The following is a 21,746-nucleotide window of genomic DNA, read 5'->3' as shown; positions in this document are numbered from 1 at the left end:
GTTCATTTGAAATTTTTGTTTAAACAGTATTTTGATATGATATTTTATTAAAAAAATAATAATATATCTTTACTAAAAAATTATACAAAATAAATAATATTAAAATTCTATAGAGGAATATTTCTTTAGCCACAACGCTAAGGTAAGACAACTATGGCATAAAAAGAATACCTAATCCATATCCCAAGCAAACTAAATCACCCTTTTACCTTTCTTACATTGCCAAACTTCTTTTACATGTTTCTTTAATGTTTAGATTTGGATTTTTAAATTGAAATACCAAATAAATAAGTACTGATATAATATTTTAAATGAATTCTTTCGTGATAATATATTAAAGGACAAATAAGTGATTAATTTAATAAATTCGAGTGAAAAAAATTGATTAATAGTGTGAGATCATATTCAAACCTTAACTAAACAAACTCCTTTCATATATATATATATATGTATATACATCTGCAAATTAATTTAAATTCTTGCTTCACGTCGTCCTCCGTCAATGGCTGCTGCAATGGGGTTTGCAAGTTCCATATTCCGGCCGAGTTCGTTTTCCGGCAGGCCGATAAAGCACTCTACTCACCGTTTTCCGGCGACCCGGTCGCCCCAACTTCAACCGGCACGAATCAAGAACAAAGTTTGTGCAATGTGGATGAAAAAATCCATCGAAAGAAATGTTCATCGCGCGTGTATTTTTTTTTCGAAGAACTTGATCTCGGATACGGGTTCATTCTCGCCGGGCCAAAAAATTATTTTGCTCTACTCGGCTATAAATGATAGGGACTTGAAAAATCTCGATGGATTGATCGCGGAAGATTGCTCGTTCGAGGACTACACTTTTATGACGCCATTCCAAGGGCGAAAGGTATTGATAATCATAATTTCTTGAATTACTAGGTTGTGATGAAGTTGAATTTATGAGACTAGTCGATTTTTTGTTTTGTGCGTGTATTGTGTAGGAGGTGTTGCGCTTCTTACGACAACTTGTTTCGTGTATGGGGCAAAATATGAGGTTTAATATCGAGCATATATGTGAAGGGAATGACTACACGGCTACGGTCGATTGGCATATAGGTATCGTTGTTATGAATTTGTATATTCGTAAAGTTGAAATTTAATTGCGATTTTGAATTGAAATTGCAAAAATTTTGACTTGGAATATTTGATTTCAAATACTTTAGATAGGGTGAATCGACACGTAATTACTAATTTATGTGCAATGTTCAAATTTAATTGACGATTTTGAAATGAAATGAACTTTTTACTTGAAATATTCGATTTCAAATACTTTAGACAAGGTCAATTGTCACGAAAGTATAGTTAAGAATTAATATGTGTAGACTTGTCAATTGGATCCGTCTGGACCAGAGACCGATCCGATACATCTTTCTCGGATCCGGAACCTTCTATGGATACCGGATCTATATCCGAACCCAAATCCGTTTTATATGATTCCGGATTTGATATTTCTAGTTCCAATATGAAATCGGTCTAGATCCGAACGTTTATATATAATATATTTATATATTTGTATATAGGGGTAAACTATTTTTTTAGTCCTGTAACTGGATCCCTTATCATTTTAGTCCCGTAAGTGGAGCTTATCGCAAACTAGTCTCATAAGTGAAAAATTTTCGTTGTTTTAGTCCTCCGGCGCCGGAGATGCCCGCGTGGCTCGCCGGAGGTGACGTTCCGCCAGGTGTCGCTGACCTGGCGGACACGTGGATTTTTTTTAATTTTTTTTAATTTTTTTAAAACTTATTCTTAATTTATTTTTAATTTTATTTGTATTTTTTTAATTTTTTTATTTGGCCCAATTAAAAAAATTAAAAAAATTAAAAAAATGAAAAAAAAAATAAATCCACGTGTCCGCCAGGTGTCGCTGACCTGGCGGGACACCTGGCGGACACGTCACCTCCGGCGAGCCACGCGGGCGTCTCCGGCGCTGGAGGACTAAAACAACGAAAATTCTTCACTTATGGGACTAGTTTGCGACAGACTCCACTTACATGACTAAAATAATAAAGGAGTCAAATTACATACTAAAATAGTTTACTCTTGAATATAGTATTAGATAGCTTAAATTCTTTTTGAAATTATGACATTATTATTAATTACATAATTTTTATATTTAAATTGAAAAAAAAATATGTTGCTTAAATTTAATTGTTGATTTTTAGTTCCGATAGATCCGATTCCAGATTTGAAAACCAAAATGAGAGATCGGATAGGGGTTTGGAACATCAGGATCCGAGCTAGATCTGACATGTTGACAGAGCTATAAATGCGCAAAGTTGAATTTTAACCGACGATTTTGAATTGAAATTGATATTTCGACTTGAAATATTTGAATTCAAATACTCTAGACGAGTTTTGAGATCGGCAATCTATGTAATGAAGATTGCAAAATAACAATATCTTAGTTATAATTCTCGAGAGCGCACGACTACAATGCTCGTTGTTTTCCTTGTACGATGTTGCAGATTGGAATGAAATGCAAGTTCCTTTCACCCGAGGATGCACTTGCTACTCATTCTCGATCTATGGCGATGAACTACTAATCAAGTAAGCGAAAACTAAGGGTGTGTTTGATTTGTATTCAATCAGTAGGAAATCATAAAAATGGTATAGTAAAACAATTAAAAAAAATTAAAATAGAACAGAGTTCAGAAAAATTTTCGAAAAGCATTCATCTTCTATTACACCCCGTGAAAAATAACATGCTCGATCAATCGATACACTTGCAGAAAAGCTCGAGTCCTCGTTGAGTCACCTATCAAACTTGGAGCGGTAGCGCTAGTACGACTCTCCTCTTATCCATATTTTAAGTTTTTTTTTTTTTTTTCATCGAAAATTTTATCGACTGATATTACAATTATAACAAAAAACCTCTAAAAGTACCTCATTTTTTTTTTTTCCGTGATATTTAGACTTCATTCAAGATCGTAAGTTCGTTGTTCGATGCATTTCCCGCAGCTACGGAGTGTACGTCGATCACTCACCGTACTCTTTATTTTTGCGTAGATTATTCTTCTTCGAAATGTTATTTGACATAATATCGTTGTTGGCTTACGCCGTTTTAGGGTTCTTGAAGAGTCCACACATCGTGTTCCATGTCGCGGCGAAGGTGTACGGCGTCGTCGTAAAGCCGATTATATGCCCATTTTTAGAATGGTATGTTAAGGTATTGAATGTTGCAGCTTCCCTCCTCGCCTTCACTCTCAAATTGCTACTCTACCTAGCAAAGATTTTTCACATGTTGTGAATATAAAAAATAAAGAGGACTGTTCTTGACTTTTGATAGATCTCAGGAGAAACAATGAACGAAGTTTCTATTCCTTGAATATTATTTTACCTTATGTATAAAATAGATACAAATAATAAAATAATGATTTATTATTATTTTTTTGTTGCTTCTTGGGTAATATAAGTACATATTTTTTTGGAATTTGATTTTATTTATTTGTTTTAATTTTTTATTTGAATAATTATTTGAATATAATTATTAATGAGATAAAATAAATAGTATTTTACAGGGAATAGTTGCATAATAAAAAAAATCGTATGTATATTCCTCTATTCTTCTAATGCTAATTTTCAATTGTGATTCTTAAAAAAATAATATTTTCTCTGTTTCAAACATCATGAAATATTTGAGTTCGGTATAAGAATTTAAGTGGATGGTATTAAGTAAGGTAATTTGAAATAATTTAAAAATTAGGTGATATGATTGAAGAGAGAATTACATATTTATTATTATTATTTTTATTTTGAGTGATGTGGTGAGATAAAAATAAAGTGTATATTTATATATAAATATAATTAATTATTTTTAAATTCGAAAATATTGCACTGAGTTTGAGACAAATAAAAAAATGAAATGTTATAAGGTATTTAAGACGGAGGGAGTAATAAACAATACAAAATATTTTTTTTATAAAAGTCAAAAAATAAATAAATTTAAATACTCATTAATAAAAGTTAAAAAAAAAATCATATATTCAACTTAAAATAATATATTATATATTTTTGATATAATTTTTCATACCACACATAAAAAATTAATCCATCTAAAAGCGTTAGGTGAATGAGCGGATATGTAGACATATTCTACGTGTTTGTATATATTCCCTCCATCTCATTCCAAAAGGGACTTGAGGATATAAGAGATTATGACATTTTTCCCGTTGACCTTATGTATAAATTGTATGTATAATGATATATTTGTAATATAGATTAAAATTAAAAAGTATTATAATATTAATGTATGATTATTTTTACTAAAATAGAAAAAAATAATTTTAAGTGTGACAGACCGAAAAAAAAAAAAAAGAAAAAGAAATACTTTGAACTAGGACGGATATAATTATCTCTATTTAAAACAAACCCACAATTTATATTTAAAGTTCCATAAAATTATTTTAGTCAACTTCCTAAGATTAAGACTGTCCATTTAATATTGCCTTAAGATAAGTTTGTTAATAAATTAGCCTTAAGATAAGTTTGTTAATAAATTAGTCAAACAATAAAATATACTATCACATTCTCTTACTTCCTACATTAAGATATATTTGTTACATGATAAAAAGATAAAAATATATATTTTTTTAATATTTTATAATATAAATATAATTAAATTTACGTAATATTTTATAAATGGTAAAAGTATTTATTATATTAAAAATATAGTATAATTACTAAATTAAAAATACATTTTAAATTTTAAAACAGATAAAAATAAAAAATTATTATACTTTCTAAATGAAAATATTATTTTTTAAAAGGTAAATTATATAAAACTCCCCTTGTATTTTATTAAAAATGAACAAAAACACCGTATCTTTTATTTATTTCGTGAAACCTTCTTGTGTTGATGGAAAGTTTGCATAAAATACCGTTCATATCCAAAATTGACATTTGGTTCAAAATATAGACCTAAATTACGTAAGTTTTATACAAATAAACAACGTAAAATATCTTAAATAATTTTTTTAAAAATAAAATTAATAAATAAATAATTTATTAATTCTTCATTTTATAGTTTGTAGAGACAAATTGTTGTTTGATTTTTATAAAAATTATAAAAATAAATGATTGATCAATTATTTAGTTATTAATTTTATTAAAAAAATTATTTAAGATATTTTACATTTTTTATTTGAATAAAACATACGTAATTTAGGTCTTTATTTTGAACCAAACATCAGTTTTGGATAAAAAAACATACGTAATTTAGGTCTTTATTTTGAACCAAACATCAATTTTGGATAAGAAGAGTGTTTCATGCACACTTTCCATTAACACAAAAAAATTTTACGCAATAAATAAAACATATAATATTTTATGCATTTTTAATAAAACACAAAGATTGTGTTATATAATTTACACTTTTTTTTTTTAAATAACAACACATAACACAATCCTAAATTTTCATAAACCGGACTCGGTAGTCAAGACGGTGACTTAATAACAATTTTGATATACAGCTGTTATCTACTTATATTTGACCAATTTACATGAATTACTTGGGATATACTAATTTATTTGTTCCGTTAAAATAAATAATTAAAAAAAAAATTAAATTAATAAAAATAAATATTTAATTTAATATTCTATTGAATTAGTAAAAATTTAATATATATACACATAAATAAATATATGTGATATACTAATTTATTTGTTCCGTTTAAATAAATAATTAAAAAAATTAAATTAATAAAAATAAATATTTAATTTAATATTCTATTGAATTAGTAAAAATTTTAATATATATACACGTAAATAAATATAAAATTTCTTCCAACCAAAAACACTAAGCAAAAATAATAAAATATTTCATCCCTTCACTTACAATGTATCCATTTACTTTTGGCACAGTGTTTAAGAAATAATAGTATTTTAATTACAGTGGTAGTTAAAAGTAGTGTAATAACATTTTTGCCCTTATTTTTTGGTGTAAAAGTAATGATGTGACGTAAAGTAAAAATATTTGTGAAAAACAATAGAGTATTTAATGAAATATTTACTTTGTAATTGGACGTCCCAAAATAATTCTATATATATACTTTCCAACTGAACCGATGAAATATTATTTTTATTTTTTATTTCAAATAAAATATATTACTATTAAAATAGTAAGATTTAATAAAAATATATTATTTTTGTCCGTTATTATAAATTATATTTATCTTTTTACATACTTAACATTAAAAATATCTTCATATTTATATATAATTTTATACAAACATTTTTCTCTTAGTATTATAAAATACTAATAGAAATACAAACATTTACTTTTGGCAATTTTGGTATGATGATCTTTAAATATTAATTTTGATATCAAAACGTTTGCAAAAATATTATCTAATAATATTAATAAAAAGATATTTGTACAAAAAATTATATAAATATAAAGATATTTTTAATGTTAAGTACAGTGACTACGTAAATAAAAAAAGAGTATTTTTTTAATTTATTTTATATTGTAATATTAAACGAAAAAAAAGTAAATGACTATTTTTTATTAAATATTACTGAAAATAATTTTAAAAAAAAATTAAAATCAATATAGTACGAAACAACCAAACAAAATTTTAGATTAAACTACTCTTCAAGTCAAAATAAAATAAAAAAACTCATACTTAAATCAAAATCAAACAAGTGTTATGAATTCGATAAATTACAACAATAAATATTTGGTGATCAGATATTTACACACACAAAAAAAAAGAAAAAAGAACAGAGATCAGCAGAGCAGCTGTTCAAAAATGGAGGAACTAATAAACTACAGTCTTCCTGTAGAAGAAGAGGAAGCAGAAATTACCGACCTGTATTCCACAATACGCCACAATCCGAATCTCCTTCACGCCATTGACAACCACCACTTCGCCGACACGCCGCTGCACACGGCGGCCGGCGGAGGGCGGACGCTGCTGGCGCTGGAAATCCAGCGCCTGATGCCTTCGTTCGCGAGGAAGCTGAACCCCGACGGCTTCGCTCCGCTGCACCTCGCACTCCTCGGCGGCCACTCCGACACCGTCGCCGCCATGGCGAAGGTCGATCCGCCGCTCGTCGGCGTTCGGGGGAGGGGAGGAGTTACGGCTCTGCACATGGCGGCGGAGAGAGGCGAGGTTGATTTACTGGCGGAATTGCTGATGATTTGGCCTAATTCGGTGGAGGAATTGACGATTCGCGGGGAGAGCGCGGTCCATGCGGCGGTGAGGCGGCGGCGGACGGCGGCGGTTAGGGTTTTGGTAGGGTGGTTGGAGAGAATGGGGAAAATGAACGAAGTATTGGGATGGAGGGATTGGGAGGGGAATACCGTACTGCACCTCGCTGTGTTAGCTAACGAACCGCAGGTATATTATTTTATTGAAAAAATTGCAAAAAATATTTCGCTTTTATATCTCATTATTTTTGTCCTATATTTATGTTACTGGTAAAATATATCTCTTTACAGAAGTGGTTATTTCTACCATTTGGCCGTGCCTGACCGATTGCGCGAAGAACGATATCATTTTTATTTATTGCAATTTTCTCTATTTTATTTTTGCTCAGTCTTAATTCAAAATACTACTCCGTCTCATAAGAATGATATCATTTTTAATTTTGTCCATCCCAAAAAACGATATTATTTTCTAATTTATTAATTGTACTACATACCTAACATAATTAATACAGTTACAATTTCCAATATATTATACAAATGTCATTACTTTTTATCGCACAATCTAATAAGGACATTTTTGTCTTTTCCACTATAAACCAATATAATACTCATATTCAAAATTCTACGTGCAAAAAACAAATCTTACTCTTTTGCGGGACGGAAGTAGTATTTTTTTTTATTATTTTTGTTTATTTTAATTGAAAGTATCTTTTTTAAAATAATCATACACTAATATAAAAATATCTTTAATTTTATTTAAATTAAAAATATATTATTACACATATAATTACTTTATATATAAAATCAAATGAGAAGAATATCAAAAACTCTTACGCATTTCCTTTAAGTAATACTCTGTATCCCACTTAATTTGTGCATTATTTCTATTTCCGTTTGTTTTACATAATTTATCTTTTTTTTAATACAATCATACATTTTAATCACATTCTAAAATTTATAATTTATAATTTTTTTTTTAATTTTAATCAAACTATTTAGTAATCTTAATATTAATTTAAAATTATTTTTATTAATCATAATTATTTTTACTAATACACTTGTTAACTACTTACTAATTACACCATACCTAAAACTTCGTGTCTAATATAAATGAAAAAAATTAGCAAGGATGAAGAGAGTAAAATACTATTATTTTTTAAGCTATTTCAAAATTCCAAAAAATCCATTTGATTTGAGCCGAATAGAGTAGTATTTGCTTGAAATTTTACTTTATTTACTTATTTTTATTATACAATTTAAATTGTTACTGTATATATCACAAAAATTATAGTATTACAAATTATTATTCAGATATTTTGATTTTATTTTAAAGTATATATTTCCAAACTCCAAAATTGATATCGATTGAAACTGTCAAATATATAAAGATCTTACATATTTTAACAAAATATTACTTTCTCCCGTTTCACTATAATGTATTCTTTTGGGGTTTTAAAATAAATTTAAAAATAATAATATTTTATTAGTCAGTATAAATATTTGTAAAACATTCTAATATTATATCTTTTTAAATTTTATGTATGAAGTAATTTTATATATAATTGTATTTTTGTAATTTAAGTAAGAATTAAATTTATATTTATTTTGATATTAGTAAATGGTTATTTTTACTAAAATAAGAAATATACATTTTTGAGTGAAACAGACAAAAATGATAAAATAAAGTACTTTGAATTGAGATGAAATGAACAATATTTATAAAATTAAGTTATATTTACATATACATTTGAATATTATTCATCAAATATATATATTATTAGAAAAAGTCACTTCAACTCACAAAATATCATATCAAATACAATTTTTTTAATATTTTCAAAATTTTCTAAAATTTCTATACGAAGAAAATTTAAAACCTTGCAAAATTTAACATTAAATCAATTTTTTTCCAAACTTATGCAGATTCTAAAGTTACTAGTTAAGAAAACATCTATCAATGATAAAAATTCGAAGGGCTTGACGCCGCTCGACATAGCAACAACGGAGAATTCACCGCAGGTAGATGATCGAATTTTGCGAATCCTTCGCCGGAAAAAGGCCAAAAACGGCTCAACCATTCGGAAAAATTCCAAAAATTCATCTATTGCCGATTTCTTGTGCTCAAGTATAACGATTACCGAATGGTTAATCAAACTCAACTCATATCTCGACTTAGGGATGTCGAGCCAAACAAGAAATTCAATCCTCGTAGTGGCCGTGCTCATTGCAACCGCAACTTTCCAAGCAGCGCTTAGCCCTCCCGGAGGATTCAACAATCAAAACTCGTCGACCAATGCCACGGCTACAATAAATAATGGTACAGATGAAAATGGAAAAGTGGCGATGCGCAGTGATATTTTTCAGGTATTCGCGTCGCTGAATTCAATACCGTTTGCTGCCTCGTTGGGAACGATATATTTGCTATTACCGTGTTCTCTCAATAGTATTATGCTCCATTTGTCGCTATCGTTCTTGCTGACGAGCTATATAGTGGCAATAAGGGCGACGTCGCCGTCGTCTGGCATTGATGCCGCATCAATTTATACATCGGTGGCGAATTTTGTTTTTTTAACCATGACATGTGTAAGATATGCTCAAATTAGGCATGGCGCAATCTATTCTAGAAGGCTTATAGGTAACCATAACTTTTACAACATTGACGAAGCTCGAGCTATGGTTTTTCACAACAGGTACTTAAGAATACTTTCGTTCGATAATTAATTAAAAGCGAATTATTATTATTATTATTTTTTGATGTGTCGAGGATTTTTTTCATTAATGTTGAATAGTATTAGAATAAAAGTCATGCAAGTTTTTTTGAAGAAAAATGGAGTTTTTTTAACTTTTGCTTTTACTAAATAAAAAAATAAGTTTTTGATCTGATAATACTTATGTAAAAATGGGTATATGTTCATTAAGTAAAAATGAAGTATTCGATCCAAATTAGATTTTTTCTTTTTTTTTTTTTAACAAAGTATTTTAATTTTTTATATTTTCAGGTATTCGATGCGTACCCACTCCTAATTCCACCGGCTATTCTTGTATAGAGGCATATGCCAACGTATGTAAATCTATAGTGTGTTCACTTGGCGTTTTAGCTAGTTGATTTTTTATTTTTATTTTATCTTAGATATAGCAAGACATGCTAGAAAATGATATTTTGAATTGAATATTTGATTTTATTTATTTTTTGGGAAATATGTTATATGGGTGATATATGTATGTATTGTATTATTTGGTAATATTAATCGAAAATTATGTTGAAAATTTGGTGTCGAGTGAACAAACCCAAATCTTACGATGGCATTGGCTAGCCAAATTTTGAATGATTTACTTGGAGTGCGTTTGACAATTAGCTGATAGCTTTTAACTGATTCAATTAGTTGTTAGCTGTTAGGTGATTCAATTAGCTGGTTTGACAAGCTGATTCAATTAGGGTTTGTATTAAAGTATTTGGTAATACAAATGTTTGACATTAACTGTTTATACATAAAGTGACTATTAAATACATTGATATGCTATTTTTTAAAATATTTAATTTTGTTATTTTGGTTTGAAATTTATGAGAATTTTTGTTATTAATTATTGAAAATTATAAAATATTTATTTTTATTTTTATTATTTAGATCTGAGAAAATTACTTTTACTAACAAATAATAATTTTTTATTGAAATTATGTAAAATATAAAATAATAAATCTTTCGTATATATATATTTATTATGTTAATTATTGTTTTAATATATAAAAATAAATTAATAACTTTTGTTTTTTTTTATTTGATTTAGTTTTTAAAATTTATATATTTTACAAATAAAATAATTTATATGTAATAATTAATAATAGTAATTATTTTAAGTTTACAAAAATAAATATATAATTTAATAAATTAAATATATTAAAAATAATTAATAAATACTGCTATAAAAATATATTAAAAATAATTAATAAATACTGTTATAAAAATATATTTATATATATAAAATAAATAATTAAATTTTAAGGGTAGATAAGGAATAACCAAAATTAAAATGAAAAAGCTGTTTCAAAGAACTTTTCAGAAATTAGCTTTTTGGGTCCAAAAAGCCTTTTAAAAAAGCTAATTTACCAAACACCTAAATTAGTTTTTTATTAGTCAAATGATTAAAAGCTATTCAATAAGCTAAAAGCTCTTAAAAAAAAAAATGTTTCTCAAACACTCTTTTTGCTAGTGTTTTAGTCATCACATATTTGTTTTTGGTGAGATTTGGATTTAATTTTGAGGGTTGAGAATGATAAAATTTTTAATTCAAATAGTGTTCACTATTAGAATAAAAAAGAAGTTAATAATCGATGAAAATTTATTGCAGATAGATTTAAATTTTGTGATAATTAATAGTTACGGATTTCAATATAGTGACAATATTATATTCCTAATTTTTGCTATGATAGCATCATGTCTAATATTTATAGAAAAAATGGCACGTGTTCTTTCGAGATTGGGATGTGTTAGTTTGAAATTTTGTTTCAATTTTTTTACTATGCAACAAACATCTGCACTTTTTATGAAAACCTTATTGTTTATTTTCAACAAAATTTTATATTTAAATTATTATTAAAAAAACTACTAATAAACTATGTGTTTGTTTCGGTTTAGCTTGAATAGATTTGATTTTAATTTTTTCCGAAAAATATATAATTTAAATAGTAAAATGTGGAATTTTGTGTAAAACAAAAAAGAAAACACATACTATTCCTTTTAGATTTTTTTTTTTTAAATTTTTTTCGGTGAATTGTTTTGTTAGGGAGGATCTTTTGCCATTGGTATTCGATTCTTGTAATTAGATGTAGAGTTTTTGATAGCCTATAATTGAAGTTATTCTTGATTGTACAAAACACAAAGATAAGTGTAAAACACAAAATATAAAACATAACCATAATGAAGAAAACACAACCAAACAAATCCCAATAACACAAACATTAGACCATTCCAACATGCACACAAATACTTTATTAAGTCCATGCAAAGCCCCTTTACACATTTCCATAATCAAATAAAATAAAATCACTCACATTATCCATCTTCTCTCCAAAAATACATACATACATATATATATATATATAAAATAAAAATAAAAGTCAACCCCCACCCCCAAAAAAAATTATAAAAAATATAATTAATTACAAAATAAACACTCATCCCACCATAATGTTAATTAAACTTAGTCATGTACCACAAATTACTCTTCTCCCTATAATATATATATATATGTCTTTTTTTTTTCTTTTTTTTTTTGATTAAATAATTAATTATCATATGGAGGAAGGGAAAGAAGACAAAATAGTCCCCATATGAGAAGAAGAAGTTGTAATAATCTCATCATCTCCCCCAATTTGCCCTCCATCATTTTGGTCCCAAAAGAAATAATTAGGGCAAGGCAAATCCACCCACTCATTCATCCCATTCGCCGCCACCGCCGCTGCCGCCGCCGCCATTTCCGGCGCCATTAAGCTCTCGAAGTTCTCGATGATCGGCGTCAGGCAGCAGCCGGAATTCATCGTGGCGGCGGCGGCGCCGCATCCCGCGAATTGGATCATCTCCGGCGACGGGTGAACGACGACGGCGCCGGCTTGATTATCGCCGTGCGGGTTCATGTTCTGCCATGTTTCGGCCGGATTAGGGTTTTCTTGGAGGATATTAATGTGGCCGGCACCGGCGCTGGGGGCCGACGACGGGTCGCCGCCGGCGCCGATGTCGAAGATGAAAGGGTTAGGGTTTGGGAGGAGAGGGAAGATTGTGGATTGATGGAGTTGAGAGTTGTCTTGATTGTTGTTGTTGTTGCTGCTCATGAAATTAGGGTTTTGGGTTAATTGGGGAATTATTTGGTCCGATTTCGGCGGCGGCGCGATCGTGTTCGAGGATGACGTCGAGGGCGGCGCCACCTTTGATCGGATCTTTTTCTTGATCCACGAGTTCCAGTAGTTCTTGATCTCGTTGTCGGTTCGCCCTGGAAGATGACTCGCTATGTGGGCCCATCTGAAATGACGACAATTTACTTTTAGTTATATTTGATATTATCTCATATTTTACATAAGACGGCAGCTACAATGCTGAATTTTAATTTCAGCACTGAACAATACCCAATAAGTTCACAAAAAGTATACAATATTACTATCGACCACATATCATTTATATTAATATAATACAAACACAACACATAAATTAATAACACATTAATAGGCTCAAATAGCACATGCAACAGTTGATTTTAGCACATGACATACTCTTATACAATATACGTTGTAATTATGAACAAACATTACATGTTTTTATTACAAATAGCATATGCTATGTGTAATAAAGACATGTGTTGTTTTAATATTTTACAAGTACTGTTTTAAAAAATTAGCACCGCGTAACCTTCCCTTTGAATTAATAACACATTAATAGGCTCCGATAACACATACAACAGTAACGCACATGACATACTCTTATACAATACACGCTGTAATTATGAACAAATATTACATATTTTTTTTATTACAAATAGCATATGCTATGTGTAATAAAGACATGTGATGTTTTAATATTTTACAAGTACTATTTTGAAAAATCAGCACGGCGTAACCTTCCCTTTGCATAATTTTATAATGACATATTGTTAATAATGAAATCGAGAACATGTTTATAGGTGTGATGCAAAAACTTGTATATAATTATTTTACAGCCAAATAATATCGATATAATTTAAAGAAATACAATTAACAAAATTTAGAAAATATTTTAACAGCTCTTAATGAAGCAATTATTTGTATGTGAAGCAACTTCGATATTTCATCTAATTTTGCCTAATTTAGAAAACAAAAATGGATAGAAGTGTGTATTTGAAGGAATTGTTTACAAATTTCATAATTTACTTTACTATAATGTCTAAACAAATTGTGACATTGCCTTCTTAACGTCTTTAGAAATGCCAATGACAACTACTATATATATACATATAATATATATATATATATGTATATATATAGTATGTGTGTGTGTGTGAAAAAACTACATAAACTTTGTAAGAAAAGTTACACTAAGTATTGTACACTTCTTACATAGTACAAGAATGTCGAAAATTTTGTCGAAAAAAAATGTTGGTTGGAGTAAGTTTAACTATCGATACGTTGATTGCTTTAATTATTTGAATGCTCGAGTTTGGCATATAATTGTTGAATGTGATATTTTAGTGCGCAATAAAGTTATTAGTAAAACGTATGAATGAGCATTGTGATAAGTTTGCAATGTAATGAATACCTATTCCCAACCGCCCCGTGAAGGTTGATGATTAGTTTCTCCTCTTCTGGTGTAAATCTCCCCCGCCGAATATCCGGTCTCAAATAGTTTATCCACCTCAATCGACAACTCTTGCCGCACCTTTGAAGACCTAATCAAAACCCCCGTCATCAATAAAAAAATTAAATTAAATTATAATACCTCGGCAACCATATTAAAAAAAAAAAAAAGGGTGCGCACTCAACAATTTATTATGTCAATACTAAGAAAAAAAATGGTTGTATGCACGCCCACACATATATATGCTAAATTCCGACAATTGATTATACAATGCTAGTAAAATAGATAATTAAAATAGTCGTATGTGGGCGCGCACGTGTGTGTGTATATATATATATGCTAATTTCTGATAATTAATTATTCCAAATATGAATAAAATAAATATGCGCACACACGTGTGTAATATATATGTCAATTATAACAATTGATTGTACAAATATTGATGAAAAAAATATATTTTTTGTTCGTGCACACACACATATGTTAAATTCAACAATTGATTACGCCAAATACTAAAAAAATAGTCGTCGTGTGCGCACACACATATGTTACATTTTATCTGTCATCAAAATGTATGCTTATTTAATTTGATCAAACACACGTACTTTAATAAAATTAAATAAAAAATAAAAATATTTTTTTTAAGATAAAGAAAAAATAAATAAAATAGTAGTATTTTTTTACTTAAAATAATAAAAATAAATTTAGATGACAAAAATTAAATAAATAAATTCAAATGACAGAGGAGTCCAATAAGAAATTGTGTGCGCGGATAATATATATATATATATATAGCGAACCTGCTTTTTCCGGGACTTCGCTCCAGCAGCCGTAGCCGTGAGTGGTGATGTATCGGACGAGCTTTTCGTCTTCTTCGGGCGACCACAGCCCTCTCTTTACCTTCTGCTGGTTGCAGCAAGAGTGGTGCCCCATTTCTTCTTTTCTCTTTACTTACTTTTTAACTTAAAACAAACATTAATAAATAAATTAAACTTCTTCGATCTTCTCTTCGGAAACTATTAAAGATCGATTAATTAAAAAATAAATAAAAAATAGTAAGCAAATTAATAGTAATAAAAAGTTTGGGGCGTGGGGAAGTGAGTGTGTATATATATATATATATATGTATGTATGTAGGAATTAGGGTTTAGTGAGTGATCCGAGAAGAGAAGAGAAGAAAAGGGACCCTCCAAGAATTGTTCCCATCTAACACTGAAAAGACACTCCATCGAACTCCCCCTCGTATTATTACATCCTTAATTTGCTTCTCTGTCCTTTTTTGTTTAATAATAATAATAATATAATAATAATAATAATAATAATAATAATGTGCTCCTTCCGTCCCAAAAGTATAATCTTAATATGTTTGACACAAAATTTAAGAAATATTGATATTATATTAGTAGTTGATAAAAAGTAAGGATAAATGACTTTTTTTTTTTTTTTTTGTCATTGTGAGTATATTAGTGTAAAAAGTAGTGACAATTGTGTAATAATAATAAAAAAATAGAGATAGTTTTACAGTGATATGATTATTTATGGAAATGAGATTATTGTTTTGGGATGGACAAAAATGATAAACAAGATTATTGTATTGGGACGGAGGGAGTATTATTATTTATTATTTTTTATATAATTTGGGTCATTTAAGTATAATCTATAAAGAAATATAGTATTATTTTCGTACGGTTCTAAGGGTCTTATTTATTTTTTTGTGTGTTGATATTTGAATATTAATTATTATATCAAAACGTAGTACAAATTAAGAAAAAATGACAAAAATATTTCTATTAGTGTCTTATGATACGATTATAATGACATTTGTACAAAAAATTATACAAATATAAATATATTTTTAATGTTAAGTACAATGAAATAAAAGGTAAATGTAACCCTTAGAGGCGGACGAATGAAGTATTATATTGCCTCCGTTTGAACTATAGTCCTATTTGTGTTGGATATGAAATTTGAAGAATAATGATATTATATTGATAGTTGGTCAAAAATATGAGTAAAATTTTTTTTTTGTCCCAGATGAAGTGTATTAGTGTAAAAAGTAGTGACATTTGTGTAATAATAATGAAAATATAAGGATAATTTTATGGTGATACGAGTATTTATAAAAAAGTGATTATTATTTTAGGACAGACGAAAATGATAAATATGACTATTGTATTGAAACAAAAGAAATATATAGTTTGTAGTAGTCCCTGAAAATGTCATTTGGTATTATAATATTCTCATGTGTACTGATATAACAACTATGTATGACAATTTATAATATTTGATCTAGATTTAATTATATATATGTATATTTATTTTAGAATTATAATTTACATTAATCTTTCAAATTATAAATTGTTACTATATTAGCTCCGCTAGTGACATGTCAGCATACATAGTACTTCCTCCGTCTTATTTACTATGTCCATATTGCCGTTTCCGTCCGTCTCATATTTCATGTCGTTTTTTTTAGAAAATGATTACAAATCTTAATCTCATTTTAAATTTTTTAATTTATTTATTTTTTAAATTTTAATTAAACTAATGAGTTGTTCTAATATTAATGTATAATTATTTATATTATAGAATAATTATTTTCACTAATACATTCTTAATTATCTATTAATTATACTTATTATAAATTTTCGTGTCTACTGTAATACCGACGTCCGGGGAGTAATATATTTAGTATGAAGTGATACTTTCAACGACTACTACGTATTAGATATAAGACTTTCTATTATAAGTATTTAATTTAATGGATTCAAATAATAAAGGATGTTACATACCAAATAAAAAATTACATATATTATTATTATTATTATTATTATTATTAGTTGTAGGGAATGGAAGGTAGCTACATAGTACGTAGATTTGTATTACGTAATTAAGGATGGCTGCGCTGCCGGTTGGTTCGTAGACTCCATCGCCATTTGTACGTGTGTCTGCCTTCTTATTAATTATTAATTATTATTATTATTATTATTATTATTATTATTATTATTATTATTATTATTATTATTAAATAAATAAATAAAAATAGTTTGTTGACATTAATGATGTCTCAATGACACAAACTGTGCCTCACTCTACGGGCCGTAAGTTTCAAGTGATCAAATTGTTTAATTTGCTTCCTAAGTTCTATTATTATTATTATTATTATTATTATTATTATTAAAATATGAAACTAAAATTTTCTATTTCAATCATAAGAATTTGTACCTATTTATAAGGGCAAACTATTTTTTTAGTCTCGTAACTGGACCCCCTTATCATTTTAATTTCGTAAGTGGAGCTGTCGCAAATTAGTCCCATAAGTGAAAAATTTTCGTTGTTTTTAGTCCTCCAGCGCCGGAGATGCCCGCGTAGCTCGCCGGAGGTGACGTGTTCGCCAGGTGTCGCTGACTTGGCGGACACGTGGATTTTTTATTTTATTTTTTCATTTTTTAAATTTTTTTGAAAACTTATTTATAATTTATTTTAAATTTTATTTGTATATTTTTTTATTTATTTTATTTGGTCCAATTAAAAAAAATAAAAAATATTAAAAAAAAATGAAAAAAAAATTAATAAATCCACGTGTCCGTCAAGTGTCGGTGACCTGGCGGGACACCTGGCGGACACGTTACCTCCGGCGAGCCACGCGGACTTCTCCGGCGCCAGAGGATTAAAACAGCAAAAATTTTTCACTTATGAGACTAGTTTGCGACATGCTCCACTTACAAGACTAAAATGATAAAGGGGTCCTGTTACGAGACTGAAAAAACAATTTATCCAATTTATAATAATATATAAATTGTCTAAATAAGACAAAGTATCTACGGAATTTTTAAATAAAAAAACTATCATAAATATAATATATTACTTCTAAATATATTTTAACAATTATTATTATTATTATCATTATATATAAGTTTGATTTTTAAAAGACAAATTTCGTATGTCTCTTTATAATCAAGTATTGTTTTTAATTTTAATTCATTGGTTACAATTCATTCAATCTTGTGTTATTTACAAGTGACACTTAAGTAATTCACTACAAAAAAATGATCATTATATATATATATTTTTAATGTATTCACTTTTTTTTTTACATATATATTAAGTATGAAAAATTGTATCATTAGTATCAAAAATAATAATTTATATTGAATTATTAATTTTTTTTTAGTAAATAGAGTGTATAAATTATATATATTGGGCAAGCTAGTTTTGTATATATTGTATTTTTATTTAATATTTATTGAAAATTGTGTAACAAGAAATGTTGGGTGAAACATGATTTGTTTACTTTTTTTAAAAAAAATAGTAAGTTAAATATGATGTTTTGTAAAGAAAAAAAAAATGTACTTTTTATAAGAAATGTTGAATTAAATTTAATATTAAAGAAATTAAAATATATATTGATATATTCAAAGTAAAGAAAATTGCAATTGGTGAAGTTTTTTAGAAAACCAAAAAAGAAAAAAATAAAAATAAAAATGATGGTAAACCCTATATATATAGACAAAGCTTGAATGACATGTATTTGCCTACTTTGTGTAAATTTTTATATATGTTCCATGAAATGTAATATTGAATACTTATAAATTATTCATTTTCCCTGGCTTTTTAATCTGAAAATTATTATCGATATATATATATATATGTATATATTGAAACCTAATTTAGGATATAAATTTTCTAACTACGCCTGTAAATTATTGGAAATTTTGAATATATATATATTTTATCATATAGGCAGTTCATAATTTTATTTATTTATTTCTATTTTTATTTTATATTAAAAAAAATTCTGTAGATTTACAAAGTGATAATTATTGATCTTCCCTTTTCTTTTATTTTTTTTTTTCCTAATAAAAGCTTGAAACACAATATTTTACTACGTTAAAAACAAAGTGATGATAAATACGTTAACGATCTCTATATTAACACGAACAAATTTTTGTAATTTTTGTCAAACTTTCGATACAAGAATTAAGAGAAGGTGTTTTGTCTTGTAATCGAAATATATAAAACCCTTTCCTTAATTTGGACAACCCGAAGCTTATTTGCGTTGGCAAAATAAATGACTAAGTGACTAAATAATTTCATCGAATTCGAAGAGTAAATTTGGAATTTTGGGTAACTTGAGGTACAAGGATTTCCAAGAATGGATTTTTAATTTGGCCCTTAAATTAATTTAAATTATTTACTTAATTTGGAGAAAGCAAGAGTTTACATGGAGCCTAATGACTAAGGGACTTAGGGTTTCATATAAATAGAAATAATTGATTGAGTTAGTGAATGACCTAATTTATGCAAAAAAAAAAAAAAATTGCAACTAATATTAATTTGAAACTGTGTAATGAAATTGACCACACACTGTAAATGATAAACCTTGTCTGATTTATTTTATTTTATTTTTTAGTTTGGGATTTTTATTTTATTTTTTGATGTTGTTTTGCTTGAAAAGGGAGAAACTATTTCATAGTTATGAATTATAATTTCTTTGAGCTAAATTAATTATATATGTGGTCCATTTTGGTAATTAAAACTACTCTCTCTCTCTCTCTCTCTATATATATATATATATATATAATTTATTTTATTTTTTGAGTTTCTCCCTTTTCAAAATTTTAAATTCTTGAAAGATTTGAATAACAGTTTATATGTAACATTTTATAAAATAAATAATGTATTCCTATAGAAAATCGTAATTAAAAATAGCATAGTAAGAAAAAAATTGATATCGAATTCCACAGAGCAAGATAATCACTACAAAAAAATAGTATATTTGTAACGGAATTCCGTTCCTAAAGTGTACGTAGCTAACATAATTTCATCCCTAATTCCGTCTCTAATGTCATTAGTAACGAAAAAAGTAGATTTAGGGATGAAAAAACCTCGTTACAAAAATAATATTTTCTTGTAGTGAATAGTGAGTTAGATTCTTATGTGTTATTACAATAAATTAATTAAAAATGGCTCGACTCCGAATATTATGAGTGTGCAACAAAATCAAAATATGATGTTTAAAAAATAATTATAGGGAAAAAAATCATTTTCAATTTCAATATAACTAAAATTCGTCAGTTTTGGTTCCAATATAAAAATCTTATTAATTTTGGTCCCAATATAATCAAAATTCATCATTTTTTTATCTCAATATAACCAAAACTTATCATTTTTTTTGTTCCAATATATAATTTTTATCAATTTTAATCCCAATATAACCAAAAAATATAATCAAATTTTATCTTTTTTGGTCCCACCGTCAACAAACCGACGGAAAATACTGATGTGAAAAGAAATCAAATCTTATATTTATATTTGAAGAAATTGCACAATCTTGCAAGTCCACGTTAGCATTTTCCATCGGTTTGTTGACGGAGGGACCAAAAAAGATAAAGTTTGATTATATTTTTTTGTTATATTGGGACTAAAATTGATAAAAGTTTTATATTTGGATCAAGAATGATGAGTTTTAGTTATATTGAGACGAAAAATGATGAATTTTGATTATATTGGGACCAAAATTGATGAATTTTGGTTATATTGTAACTAAAAATGATTTTTTCCCGTATATATGTAATAAATTTTAGGAAATTGAAACCTCTAATAATCTTTAGTATAATTTAAAATGTGAAATTGGAAGCTCTAATTAGAGAAATATTTGAGATTTAGAATTTAATAAAAATATATGTATGAGTAAATAAAAAGATTCTAGAATGATCATGATACGTATCTACGTACGTACATAATATTAATTAATATTGTTATAGAAATTAAATATACGTCCAAAGGATTGATTATTATTTAATCAATCATCATCAACTTGGTCTTAACTAGATACCAATTAAATAATATGATATTGAAAACCCTAATGTATATAATAATAATAATAATAATAATAAAAAATAATGATCTCTTATCATTTGATTGTTTATCTAAATTATATATAAAAATAATCTTACATTTATTTATCTGCAAGTGTTAAAAATGTCTTCTGAAATTGGAATATTGCTTTACTATCATGAACTATTCATGTTACAAATTTAACTCTAATACTACTTCTGTCCCGCTCTAAGGGTTTTATTTATTATATCAAAATCTAGTACAAATTAATAAAAAAGTGCCAAAAAGTACTTCTATCAGTGTCTTATAATACTAATAGAAGGACATTTGTAAAAAAAAAAACAAATTATACAAACACAAAGATATTTTTAATACTCTCTCCGTTCTATTGAAAGGTTATCAATTTCCATTTTCATTCG

The 21,746-nt window shown here is 27.3% G+C and overlaps 3 protein-coding genes and 1 long non-coding RNA gene across 4 annotated transcripts; 2 read left to right on the top strand and 2 right to left on the bottom strand.

The window, feature by feature from the left end:
- The first annotated feature begins 490 nt into the window (after window positions 1-490).
- LOC127250118 (uncharacterized) lies at window positions 491-3,364 on the top strand. Its single transcript, XM_051273277.1, has 6 exons — window positions 491-865; window positions 960-1,074; window positions 2,484-2,565; window positions 2,748-2,799; window positions 2,931-2,985; window positions 3,084-3,364. The coding sequence occupies exons 1-6, from the start codon at window positions 503-505 to the stop codon at window positions 3,263-3,265; spliced, it is 849 nt and encodes a 282-aa protein (XP_051129234.1). The 5' UTR covers window positions 491-502; the 3' UTR covers window positions 3,266-3,364.
- LOC127250119 (uncharacterized) lies at window positions 2,855-6,967 on the bottom strand. Its single transcript, XR_007838539.1, has 2 exons — window positions 6,828-6,967; window positions 2,855-3,238 (listed from the first exon to the last, which is right to left on the bottom strand). It is a non-coding gene; the product is annotated as an uncharacterized LOC127250119 (long non-coding RNA).
- On the top strand, window positions 6,710-10,426 carry LOC127250117 (ankyrin repeat-containing protein BDA1-like). Its single transcript, XM_051273276.1, has 3 exons — window positions 6,710-7,358; window positions 9,092-9,858; window positions 10,168-10,426. The coding sequence occupies exons 1-3, from the start codon at window positions 6,768-6,770 to the stop codon at window positions 10,190-10,192; spliced, it is 1,383 nt and encodes a 460-aa protein (XP_051129233.1). The 5' UTR covers window positions 6,710-6,767; the 3' UTR covers window positions 10,193-10,426.
- Window positions 10,427-12,400: 1,974 nt separating this feature from the next.
- On the bottom strand, window positions 12,401-15,562 carry LOC127250543 (MYB-like transcription factor EOBI). Its single transcript, XM_051273874.1, has 3 exons — window positions 15,288-15,562; window positions 14,449-14,578; window positions 12,401-13,182 (listed from the first exon to the last, which is right to left on the bottom strand). Exons 1-3 carry the CDS (start codon window positions 15,418-15,420, stop codon window positions 12,459-12,461), a joined length of 987 nt encoding a protein of 328 aa, XP_051129831.1. The 5' UTR covers window positions 15,421-15,562; the 3' UTR covers window positions 12,401-12,458.
- Between the last annotated feature and the right edge of the window lie 6,184 nt (window positions 15,563-21,746).

The sequence above is a fragment of the Andrographis paniculata genome, unplaced genomic scaffold, assembly GCF_009805555.1.
Source record: "Andrographis paniculata isolate CXL003 unplaced genomic scaffold, ASM980555v1 Contig37END, whole genome shotgun sequence".
Taxonomy (NCBI): Eukaryota; Viridiplantae; Streptophyta; class Magnoliopsida; order Lamiales; family Acanthaceae; genus Andrographis; species Andrographis paniculata.
Note: the sequence above shows the minus strand (reverse complement) of the source record. Positions and strands in the feature narration are given on the sequence as shown.

Bases quoted from the DNA above. Each gene is read 5' to 3' on its own strand.
- LOC127250118 (XM_051273277.1), top strand. From the start codon at position 503: ATGGCTGCTGCAATGGGGTTTGCAAGTTCCATATTCCGGCCGAGTTCG. The intron at 866-959 runs GTATTGATAATC...TGTATTGTGTAG, and splicing joins CGCCATTCCAAGGGCGAAAG to GAGGTGTTGCGCTTCTTACG. The intron at 1,075-2,483 runs GTATCGTTGTTA...ACGATGTTGCAG, and splicing joins TACGGTCGATTGGCATATAG to ATTGGAATGAAATGCAAGTT.
- LOC127250117 (XM_051273276.1), top strand. From the start codon at position 6,768: ATGGAGGAACTAATAAACTACAGTCTTCCTGTAGAAGAAGAGGAAGCA. The intron at 7,359-9,091 runs GTATATTATTTT...AAACTTATGCAG, and splicing joins TGTTAGCTAACGAACCGCAG to ATTCTAAAGTTACTAGTTAA. The intron at 9,859-10,167 runs GTACTTAAGAAT...TTATATTTTCAG, and splicing joins GCTATGGTTTTTCACAACAG to GTATTCGATGCGTACCCACT.
- LOC127250543 (XM_051273874.1), bottom strand. From the start codon at position 15,420: ATGGGGCACCACTCTTGCTGCAACCAGCAGAAGGTAAAGAGAGGGCTG. The intron at 14,579-15,287 runs GTTCGCTATATA...GGTTTTGATTAG, and splicing joins CGAAGTCCCGGAAAAAGCAG to GTCTTCAAAGGTGCGGCAAG. The intron at 13,183-14,448 runs GTATTCATTACA...TCGTCATTTCAG, and splicing joins CACGGGGCGGTTGGGAATAG to ATGGGCCCACATAGCGAGTC.